The sequence below is a fragment of the Clarias gariepinus genome, chromosome 7 (assembly GCF_024256425.1).
Source record: "Clarias gariepinus isolate MV-2021 ecotype Netherlands chromosome 7, CGAR_prim_01v2, whole genome shotgun sequence".
Lineage (NCBI taxonomy): Eukaryota > Metazoa > Chordata > Actinopteri > Siluriformes > Clariidae > Clarias > Clarias gariepinus.
In genome coordinates, this window is record NC_071106.1 from 18044493 (window position 1) to 18056121 (window position 11629).

The window sequence follows — 11629 nt, forward strand, 5'->3', positions numbered from 1 at the left end:
AAGTCGCTCAGATGAAACGCTAACGATTTGTCATAATGTTTTACATGGCATTACATGACTAGCTGACGTGAAGGTCACCAAAAATTAACTAAAGTGCTACAAATCTGTTCAGTGTTTAAGCTTGTCAGGTATTTTACTTTAGCACATAATGAATAGGATGAGTTTGCTTTTATAGCCTCTGCACATTTATGCTTCCTATTCTCCACTCATCATTTTTATGATTGGTTTTGGAAATAACCAAATGTTCCATAGACACTCAAAATGGCAGGGGAATTGGACAGCAAAAAATGTCTTTCAGAGCCTCTGGCAAGGTTATTCTGCTTTAGATCTCAATCACTGTGTTATGATCTTGTTAACAAGCTCAAGTACAAGCCAAAACCCTTGAGGCGGCTATTTAAGAGTTACTGACCGTTACACCTACACAAAAAAGCCAAATGGCCCTGAATTTGTATAGTCCAAGAGAGAAATCAAGAACGTTTCCGGTTCAGGTACAATATAACCCATGCACCAATCCCCCGCTCACACTGGTTTCTCCTCACTCATGGAGGACACGCTGCACAACAATGAGGTGATCAACCTCACTTCATTCAGAGGCCCAAACTCTACAACGCTCAATGGTAGAGACAACCGGCGTTACACTATAGAGGAAACAGGTGGTTATGAGCTGAATGGAGTGACCCCACGTGGCTCTGCTGTGCTGACTGGATATGATACACTAGATACTCCACCTAGTTATGACTTTTATGCCAACACTGAGGTTTTTGGGAGAACAAAAAAATTAAGACCATCTCTCTTTCAGCTACACTCCAACCCTGAGGTAGGTGGAACTCGATTAGATTTCACTAGATTCATGGTGTGGATCATAATAGATAATGTAGGTTTAGTTCTTTAAATTAACTATAAATTTGTCAACAGTGTGCTTTCATGTAAGCTTTAATATGATGAATAGCAATATATGTGGTAGTGTGTATGTACTGTATATAAAAAATCTTTTCCAAATGACTTATTCTTGTAGGATGATAGTTCCCCGCCTCCTCTGTATGAGGAGACGAGTGGTAACAAAGAGAGTCCGGATGAAGAGCTAGCAGAACCTCCTCCAGAACCCACTCGCTTTGGATGGGTCCAGGGGGTCATGGTGAGGGCCAATTAAAGCTCATCTGCAGAGTGTATAATATGCATAATAATCACTTTGGGTGCATAATACCTTATAATATGTGTGGAACAAAAGAAAGCATTGGCTGATTAGACTACTATTGTGAATTCTGTCATTCTTGGCTTTTTAGACACTTTCCATCAAACCAATTATTGTACATGTTCATAAAAAGAATGAAAAGACCTGTGCCTTCATAGCTTGTGCAGAAATAGAACTTGACTCCTAATAGTTGTCTTGTTACTTGGAACACTTGTGATTTTGTTCCTCAGGTTCGTTGCATGCTCAACATCTGGGGAGTAATTCTGTACTTGAGGCTTCCCTGGATTACATCTCAAGCTGGAATTGGTAGATCAGCCTTCTTTCTTTTTTAATTCCAGCAAGTCTCATTCAAGGGGTGTTCTGTAAGCAAATGGGGGCTACGACCCTGTGAATATCAGGATGAAGGTCAAGGACTTCATTTATAAGGATGTGATTTAACACAATATTAATGTAAAGCTTCAGATTCTCAAATACTTTTGTTCAATGAGCCTTTTTGTATATAAATATATGACCATGACCTGACCATCACACACCCATATACTGTACAGTATGTCCATTCCAGGATCATGCAGTTTTTGGCTGTTATAAAAGCCTCCACTCTACTGGGAAGGATTCCCACATTTTTGGAGCAAGACTGTGGGGATTTTTCCCATACAGCCACAAGACAGTTATTGAGGTCAGCCATTAATGACAAATGAGAAGGCCTGGTATTCACTCAGTGTTCCAGTTCACCACAAACGTGTTGAACAGGGTTAAGGTCAGGGCTCGGGCCATTTAAAGACAATTTTGTTTTACTGAATTTCAGCATAAATGTGATGATCAGGTATACATAGACCTATTTTTTTTTTTACCATATTGTTTATTTTATTGACACTGTAAGTATTTATAAATCTTAATTTGTGTCACTTTAATGTATATACCTGTAAGATTTTTGTAATATGAAATACAAATTATTCATGAATGCAGCCCCCCTATTTGTCATTATACTTTACAATATATATTGCACGTATTATTGTGTGTTTTATTAGTTTCCATCTGTGTTTTAATACAAATCTAAATAATATAAATTATTCTTGTTCCTAAGGTTTGACTTGGATTATTATTCTGCTTTCCTCCTGCATCACTGGGATCACTGGCCTTTCTACATCTGCAATTGCTACCAATGGCAAAGTCAAAGGAGGCAGGGCTTTCTACTTTCCTAACTCAACCATTTAACTATCCATTCCAAGACAAACATCTGGAAATGTTCATAATTCTTACCTTAATTCTTCCCCAGGTGGCACTTATTTCCTGATTTCACGCAGTTTGGGTCCAGAGCTTGGTGGATCTATTGGACTGATCTTTGCGTTCGCTAATGCAGTAGCTGTGGCTATGCACACTGTAGGTTTTGCTGAGACTGTCCAATCAATAATGCAGGTGGGCTTTGCACATTCTGTTATTTTTACACTTTCACAGTTTCCTCTTTGTCTTAAACTGTCCTTTTTAATCCCACCTCAGGAGAGTGGTACAAGCATGGTAGACCCCCTTAATGACATCCGCATCATTGGTGTAATCACTGTCACCTGTCTGCTGGCAATTTCTTTAGCTGGTATGGAGTGGGAGTCCAAGGTCTGTGTTAGAAATAAAAAAGTCTTATTTTAATAATACATTTATTCAGCGTCTGAATTAATCAGCCCATCTTAAGCAAACTGTGTTCTTAATCAATCCACCAGGCCCAGGTTTTGTTCTTCATGGTTATTATGGTTTCCTTCGCCAACTACATTGTTGGTACCATCATCCCCGCCACTCCTCAGAAGCAAGCTAAAGGCTTCTTTAGCTACAGAGGTACACTATGGCATTATTGTAGATGATATGCATCCTCTCAACAGATTACATATGTAAGTACATGTGCCTCACAATGCGTTCTCACAATGTGTTTCTCTGTGCCTACCAGCGGATATTTTTGCAGAAAACTTTGTGCCCAGCTGGCGTGGGCCGGGGGGCAGCTTCTTTGGCATGTTCTCCATCTTCTTTCCCTCAGCCACAGGCATTCTTGCAGGAGCCAATATCTCGGGAGACCTGAAGGCAAGTTTAGCTATTTCAGTCACCCATTAATTCATTTGAAGCTGTGCACTCCTTTATGTTAAGAACACATGTGTTTGGCTATTTAATTTGTTGTTCTGTATAATACTTCAATATTTTAACACATCCACATACATATCCCTATAGGACCCAAATATAGCTATACCCCGAGGCACAATGCTGGCTATTTTCTGGACCACCATATCTTATCTTATCATCTCTGCTACCATTGGTAAGTGGCAGCAGCATATACGTTGGAAAAAAAAAATACAGCTGTACTGATACTTATCATTATCACTTAGCATTTTAAATGCATCAGGATTATGGCTGTAGTGTTATGATGACATAGTGACTAGAGTTCCCATTTCATGGCTCAATGGTTGAGCTTAAGATTTTTGCATGCTTTCCGTGTATCTGTGCATGTTCTCTCTGGCCTCACTGGGTTCCACCCCCATCCAAAAACATGCTAGTGGGTTGGAGAAAACCAGAATGTATACAGTATGTGTGTCTGCATGGTATGTTGTGATGGACTGCCATTTTATCCAGGGTTTACTCCCTCTTTGAGCCTAGGTTCCTGAAATGGGCTCCAGATCCAGGTTGACCCAGATCAGGATAGAAATGATCATCAGTGCATGAATGTATGGAAGAAAAGATTTCCTGATTGTCAACATCCTGAAATAAAGTTGTTTTTTTCTGTCTCAGGCTCATGTGTAGTAAGAGATGCTTCCGGTAATATCAACGACACTCTTCTAATATCTGGGTCTGGTGTTTCGGACTGCCTGGGGATTGCCTGTAAATATGGCTGGAACTTCAGTGACTGCATTGCCAACATTACATGCACTTATGGCCTTAGCAATAATTACCAAGTACCCATAATTTTTATATATGTATATATATATATTTTTAATATTAAAGCTCCAGTTGATATACCAGCTGATTTACTGACACTATCCAGGTATATTTTATAATATTAATGACTATTTTTTTCTTTACTTAGACCATGAGTATGGTGTCTGGAGTTGCTCCATTAATTGCAGCTGGTATTTTTGGGGCTACTTTGTCCTCAGCTCTAGCGTGCCTGGTTTCAGCTCCTAAAGTATTTCAGGTGACTTTTGCTTTCTTTGTAGCTCCAACTGTAAATGTAATGTGCTTATCTCATCAGTGGAGTCAAATGATAAATGTAACACATTTTATTTCTCTTGTACTAGTGTCTTTGCAAGGACAATCTGTATCCGGGGATTGGATTTTTTGGAAAAGGCTATGGAAAGAACAATGAGCCGTACAGGAGCTACCTCTTAACCTATATCATTGCTGTATGCTTCATTCTCATTGGTAGGCAGAAATATTCAGATATATGCTTTTTCGGAAGCATTATCTCAACATTGACTCATCTATATGTGTTTGTGAGCCATATATACTGTAGTACTTCTAAAAGCTATTCAACAAATGTTACTTTTCTATAAAGTCCTCATTTATACCTCTACACACATACACATAAATTCTGTTCTTTTAAATGAATGATAATTCAATTCCCTTGTATTGCAGCATATTGTATGACATATACAGTTACCTAAGCCACTGTTCCACTGATTTTGTCACTTTTCTTCACCTCCTCCTTTCCTTCATATGCAGTATGTTGCACACTGCTCAGTGCTTGGTCTATAACTATTTTGTCTTTAAAAGTACCAGTGAAAAGGACAAAATGTCCCAGTGTTGCTAGGGTTATAATCTGGATGTCCAATTCAGCTAGTTTAAAAATATGCAGTAGCCACCAGGATTTTGTGTTAATGCATAGAATTGGAAGGTAAAAAAGACATGAAGTGTGTGCAGACATTGTTCTCTATGCTGCACATTACTATTCTTAATGAAATATAGAGATATAGCAATGATTGGAAATGGGAGAGGGTTATTATCGAGTGAATAATCTCTTTTTACATTTAACACACTGGTCACCTTGTTTACTTTTAAAAGGATAAGAAAAACGGGTCTCCTTTCTCTAAAGCCTAATTATTTATTTTATTGTATTTGGTTTTTTTTCTTCTTTTTTTTTTAGTTACAAGTGTTGTTTTTGACACAAAAATCTATACTTACAAACTTTTGATGCCCTACAGTTTCTATGTCCAATTAATAGATAGTTAGGTTATATTAATATTTCCTATCCAAAATCTATTTCAGCTGAGCTGAACACTATTGCTCCTATCATCTCCAACTTTTTCCTGTGCTCTTACGCCCTCATCAACTTCAGCTGTTTCCATGCCTCCATCACCAATTCTCCCGGTGAGAATGCAAACTTTGCATCCGCACAACGGTTTATTTATGTATAATAAGTTGTGTAAGAAGTCTTTTTATGGTCAGCTTAAATCATATCCCATCTATGTGTCCAGGTTGGCGTCCTTCGTTTAGGTACTACAGTAAGTGGGCATCTCTGGTGGGTGCTGTGGTGTCAGTGGTCATCATGTTCTTGCTTACCTGGTGGGCTGCTCTCATTGCCATTGGGATCGTGCTCTTTCTTCTGGGATACGTGCTCTACAAGAAGCCCTGTAAGGCAACCATGCATTCCAACTTATAATAAAAATACAATGCATTATGTACCAGTTGCATATGTAATCTTTTTTCGAATTGCACAAAAGCATAATCTAACTCTATTTTCTTTTCCCTGTTTTAGCTGTAAACTGGGGTTCTTCCGTGCAAGCAAGCTCATATAACATGGCATTATCCTACTGTGTGGGTCTCAACCATGTAGATGACCACATAAAGAATTATAGGTATTCCATATTTAATGAGGCAAATACACACAAAATCTACTGTACTACCACATCAACAGTGTAAACATTTAGTCAGGATCTACACAAGTCTTATGCAAGTCACATGTGTTTTGTCTCCATTTCCCTATATCAACAAATTCCATTCTCTTTATTCTGTTTTTTTTTAAACTCATCTCTTCGACTCATCTTTCAGGCCACAGTGTCTGGTTCTTACTGGGCCTCCCAGTTCCCGGCCAGCTCTGGTGGATTTTGTAGGCACCTTCACCAAGAACCAGAGTCTAATGATGTGTGGAAACGTCATCACAGTAAGTTGGTGTTGTCTTTAGAATCTCGTCAGTGAGCATGCCTATGTCCCTGTAGCCAGAAAAATCTTATAAAATGTATCATCAGAGTTACAGTATGCCTGTTTCACAGGGAGGCCCATCACCTGATGCTGTGGATGCTGCCAACAGTAGCGTTCATGTGACATGGCTCAATAAGCGAGGCAGCAAATCCTTCTATAATGGAGTAGTGGCTGATGATTTGCGCAGTGGGGCACAGATTTTGCTGCAGGTCATTCATCCATTGAATCTTTACATAAGTACTGGGACTTGCATAAATATTTACCCCCTTTGAACTTTTCCACATTTTGTAGTGTTTCAACCTGAAACTGAAACAAACTCAACTCAGATTGTATTGCAAATCTAAACCAATTACACCATAATTTTTAGGTTTGGAAAATTATACATTCATCCAACTCCGATAAATTACTTCCAGCGCAAACCTATTCCAGCTGTTCCACAGACTTGTAAGTGAACAAACAGTATGATGGAAACCAGGGACCTATCATTTAATTTCAGCTCCAGGTTTTAACACTGCAAAATTTTGGAAATGCTCAAGGTGTGAACACTTGTATAAGGGAATGTATGCTTAAGAATTTTTGTTTAATCTAACACCTCTGTACAGTTCTTCATCTTTATTAATGATTTGCATCTGATGGCGATTACTAGTGTGATTTATCTTTGCTTGATCCTGATGTGTCACTTTAGGGAGCAGGACTGGGTCGGATTCGGCCTAATATCTTGGTAATGGGATTTAAGAAGAACTGGCGCAAATGTCCACCAACCATGATTCATAATTACATTAACATTTTGCAGTAAGTCTCAGCTTCACCAGACAAAACAAAAACTCAACCACTTTTGTTTAAATCTCTTGTGAAAATAAAATAGAATATAATTTATATGTCTATTGTTTAGTGATTCATTTGATCTGCAGTATGGTGTATGTATTCTTCGGATGAAAGAAGGTCTTGATATATCTCATCAGATGCAAGCACATGGTAATGGTCATGTTTTATATAAATATATTTAATTTTTTTCTATTTATTGAAAACAGATTGTTGTGGTCCTTAACATGATCTTAATTTTGATGCAGTAAACCCAGGATTTGAGGCAGCAGCAGAGCCCGGGCTTGATGCAAGACCTCCTGTCAACACATGTATGGCAAAATATTGCACAATTAAAAAACATAAGCAAACAATAGGTCTCACTTATCAAAATTGATATAAACTGATTCATCCATAAAAGATTTACAAAAAAATGTAGTCTTCGTGGAAATCCTTTAAATTAAAAAACTGTTTATATCCTACACATGCTTCTCAGAGTGTGAAGAAAATAAGTAATATAAACATTTGCTTTTTTTCTATGAAATATACTGTAGATTTTAATTATTTTTAATTACATTTTCAGAATTTAGCAGATTTTATTAGCAGAAAACACAAGACAATAAATTAAGTCAAATAAATACATTCAATTATGAAAAAAGAAATCCTGCCGGAGGACGGGCCAGACTGTACATAGCTGTAAATCTTAAACAAAGACTTCAGCTAATTAAATATTCACATTGATGTGTTATTCAATACCTTCATTGGAATAGAAATTAGTTAAACAAACTTCCACTTCTGGTTTGATTTTTTTTTACATTATGAGTCCTCACAGATGTCTTCGAAATTTGAATGGGCTTGTGGGTATCACCATATGCAGATGAGATGTGTCAGGAAACCATTTTGTACTTTACAGATGATCGCTCATGCAAAAAAAAATCTGGCTTTTTGAAACATTTGCTAATTAGGCAGAAATTTTTAGTTCAGTTGGCTCGCACAAACATTTACAGACCCTTACTAAATTAACTGTTTAACAAGGCCCATTTTTCTGAAAAGTACATCACCCTGTAGGTTTCATCAAATGAAGCCTCACATTTATTACTATTACTATTACTCACAATTAGATTCAGTTTTTAAAATATTAAATATTGTATGCTTGGTGATCTATGCTGATTTGTATAAAACATTGCGTCCTTTCTTACAGTGGACCCCGAATTACTCCTGACTATGCCTCAACCCAGCACTGTCTTTCAGTCCAAACAAGAAAAGAAGACCATTGATGTGTATTGGATGTTTGATGATGGAGGTGAATATTGAGCCAAGCACATAAAATAAGTTCTTGTAAAAGCTTCCGTTTGGATTTGCATTTGTGGCAGGATTTAGTGCCATGGCGGTGTAATGTTTGTACATGATGCAACAGTGGCTAATGCTGTATGTTTGACAGGACTGACTCTACTGTTGCCCTACCTTCTGAAACGCAAGAAGCGCTGGGGCAGGTGTAAAGTCAGAGTGTTTGTTGGAGGAGAGATTCAGTGTGTTGAGGAACAAAAGCAGGAGTAAGTTGAGCCAAAGTCATCATATCCTGTTTAACAGTTAAATGTCAATGTCTGTTCACCACCTTGAATAAGCAGCACAATGTAAACTGTACTTTAAAACATAATTACACAAATGTGAATACATATTACTCTTAAAAAAACATACACCCATGTGTTTCCTAGACATTGCTACTAGAGTACTAGACAGTACTGTGCAAAAGTCTTGAGCCATAAATGAAAGCCATATTTATATTTAGCTTCTAAAGAGCCAGACCTTGTATATTTTGAGGACTTTTTTGGCTTTCATTTTTAGTCCAATTCCTGTACCTGACCATTTTCATTCATTTTATGAATCATCAAAATCAATAACTTTTGTCAGCTATTTCAAAGAATATTTTGGGATCATTGTTTGTCTATCACCAAATTTGAGTTGTTCTTATTTTTTGTCTACCACCAATGGGACCACCCGATTTGTTCATGTCGGCAAGTGTAATGGTAATGCTAAATCGGCTATGTAGGCGTACTATTGATGCAGTTTTTCACCAAGAACAAATGTTAGCAGCCTTCAGCAAGAACAAAAGGACATGTGTACAAATAGACATAAGCCTATTTTTGTTTTGATAATGATGAATACACAGTTTTTAAGTGTGAAATGCAGATGCAGCTATTTAGATTGCTGAGTCAGAGTCTTCTCTCTCTCTATTCTCCAGGCTTACAGCTCTCATCAGCAAGTTTCGCCTTGGCTTCCACGAGATCCACATTCTTCCAGATATCAATGAGAAACCACAACCTGAAAAGTATTTCTGTCCTTTATTATACAATGGTTTTGAAATATCCAAACTGTTAGTTGTTCTAGTTGTGCTTGTATACCAGTTCTTTCCTCCTGAACATATTTCATTCACTTTAACAGTGTTAGGAAGTTTGAGGACCTTCTAGGACCTTATAGGGTACAAGCTATCCAAAAGAATGAGGACGGAGGAGGGCAGCCCACCAGTGACTGCCCATGGATAGTGTCTGATGAGGAGATGGAGAAAAATACAGCAAAGGTAATTTTTTTAATTCGTGTAAATAGGTGAATAGATGCATAGAACTAGTAGCAAACTTACATGTAAATGTTATATGTACACATATCATATGAACTAACTTCATACACTAGTTAGTATTTTCTTGATTATGATTAATATTTTAATTATTAATTAGTCCTTTAGACACATCCGCCTTAATGAAGTCCTGCAAGACTATTCAAGAGATGCAGCTTTGATTATTGTGTAAGTTCATGGTACTTTAATTTTTCTATTTTTATCATCATATATCAATTATGTAATTGTTAAATAAGGAGATGTTGCCTGTTTGCTTGATAGGACCATGCCCATAGGCCGGAGAGGAGCATGTCCTAGTGCTCTTTACATGGCTTGGCTAGAAATTATATCACGTGGCCTACGACCTCCAGTGCTGCTTGTCAGAGGCAACCAGGAGAGTGTCCTCACCTTCTATTGCCAGTGATCAAACACCGAAGAAAGATTTCCAGCATCACCTGTGAAATGTATGACACCTGTACTATTCGATTCTTTGAATGCTGTAAAATAAGATGTAGTATGCACATAGCACTTGAATTCAGCTTTGGTTTTAATAGTTTTAACCGTGTAAAATGTGAGGTAAAATGTTTAAGTCCTTGACTGATTCCTGTAATGTCTGTTTAAGTCCTGTAATTTTATTTAGAACTTTTCTATTATATGTGACATCTATTTAACCCACTGTGTCTTACTCATATAATTATGTTTTGTAAAATGATAATCATTACAAAGAAATTGAAGGTAGCCTATTGTCTTTATGTCAGTTTGTATCATTTTATATAAATACGTTTAATGCTGAAATATCCAGCTCGGTCTGACCAGTTAGGAGCAACCAAAACACAGGCCAAGCTGGTCAAACTGGCAGCTTAGCCATCGGAAAACAAATCAGTTTCTGAATTAACAATAGTAATTCTACATCACAGACAAGTTATTAAAAAAATTATTACACACACAACATTAAGGTACAGTGGAGCAGTGGAAAGCATTGCGGCCTCCCAGATCAGGGAACCAGTTTGATTGTGAGTTTGGGTTACTATTTCTGTGAAGTTTTCCCCCTTGTATTTGCATGAGTGTTCTCCAAGTTGATTGATTCTAAGCTGCCCCTAGTGTGTGAATGAGTGGTTAAGTGTTTGTGTTCATGGTTCCTTCCCTCTGTTGGCATTTAACCCCTTATATTCCTGAGACAGGCTACAAATCTACAATGACCTTGACCAGAATAAAGCAATTACTGAAGATAAACTATTTAAGTAGTAATCCGTGAGGTCCAATGATATAGCTTAAATATTCTTTAAAGTGCCAGATGTAAAATAATAGAAAGATACCAAAGGTACCCTTGACACCCAAGTAACAAGGAAAACAGTTTGGTACCTTTATTATTGAGAGTGCAGGTGAAAAAAAAAAAAAACTTTGATGAAACTTTTCAGAACAGGAAAACTTTTAAAGTCCTACTGCCTTGGCTTGAAGTGGCAATACAGATACGATTCAGAACAGGAAAACAATTTCAGTATTCTGTCACCGTGTCTCTATTCTAATGCTTAATGCTTAATGAGATGAAATGGTTAAGGGAAAAGTGCGGTAAACCTGCTACGCTAAACTGCCCATAGATGTGAATGCGGGTACGAATGTGTATGCATAATGCCTTTCCAGAGACTGGCATCCAATCCAGAAGATCCACAGCAACCCCGACTAGGATAAAATAATAATTAAATAAATAAATAAATAAATAAATAAAAAGAATAAAAAGAAAAATCACATTTTTATTACACAAGGAATGAGGAAGCTGGAAAACATAAACTTGAGCACAGATCAATCTTGTGTTTATGCAGTCTTTGTATGTGGAAGTGAAAACTGGTCAAATCATT

The 11629-nt window shown here is 37.3% G+C and overlaps 1 protein-coding gene across 2 annotated transcripts; it reads left to right on the top strand.

The window, feature by feature from the left end:
• Positions 1 to 539: 539 nt before the first annotated feature.
• Positions 540 to 10750, top strand: slc12a3 (solute carrier family 12 member 3). Of its 2 annotated transcripts, XM_053500787.1 has the most exons (26): positions 540 to 817; positions 1016 to 1135; positions 1423 to 1498; positions 2277 to 2372; positions 2469 to 2608; positions 2690 to 2800; positions 2905 to 3016; positions 3126 to 3256; positions 3401 to 3485; positions 3956 to 4119; positions 4251 to 4358; positions 4462 to 4585; positions 5429 to 5530; positions 5638 to 5793; positions 5919 to 6018; positions 6212 to 6323; positions 6433 to 6570; positions 7047 to 7153; positions 7254 to 7336; positions 7432 to 7494; positions 8364 to 8465; positions 8604 to 8715; positions 9405 to 9491; positions 9605 to 9740; positions 9895 to 9962; positions 10056 to 10750. In XM_053500787.1, exons 1-26 carry the CDS (start codon positions 542 to 544, stop codon positions 10195 to 10197), a joined length of 3051 nt encoding a protein of 1016 aa, XP_053356762.1. In that variant the 5' UTR covers positions 540 to 541; the 3' UTR covers positions 10198 to 10750. The 2 variants fall into 2 exon arrangements, with proteins under 2 accessions (XP_053356762.1, XP_053356763.1); XM_053500788.1 differs by lacking the exons at positions 540 to 817; positions 1423 to 1498 and having other exon boundaries at positions 1058 to 1135; positions 10056 to 10747.
• The last annotated feature ends 879 nt before the right edge of the window (positions 10751 to 11629 follow it).

Bases quoted from the DNA above. Each gene is read 5' to 3' on its own strand.
- slc12a3 (XM_053500787.1), top strand. From the start codon at position 542: ATGGAGGACACGCTGCACAACAATGAGGTGATCAACCTCACTTCATTC. The intron at 2,373-2,468 runs GCAGGGCTTTCT...ATTCTTCCCCAG, and splicing joins CAATGGCAAAGTCAAAGGAG to GTGGCACTTATTTCCTGATT. The intron at 6,324-6,432 runs GTAAGTTGGTGT...CCTGTTTCACAG, and splicing joins TGTGTGGAAACGTCATCACA to GGAGGCCCATCACCTGATGC.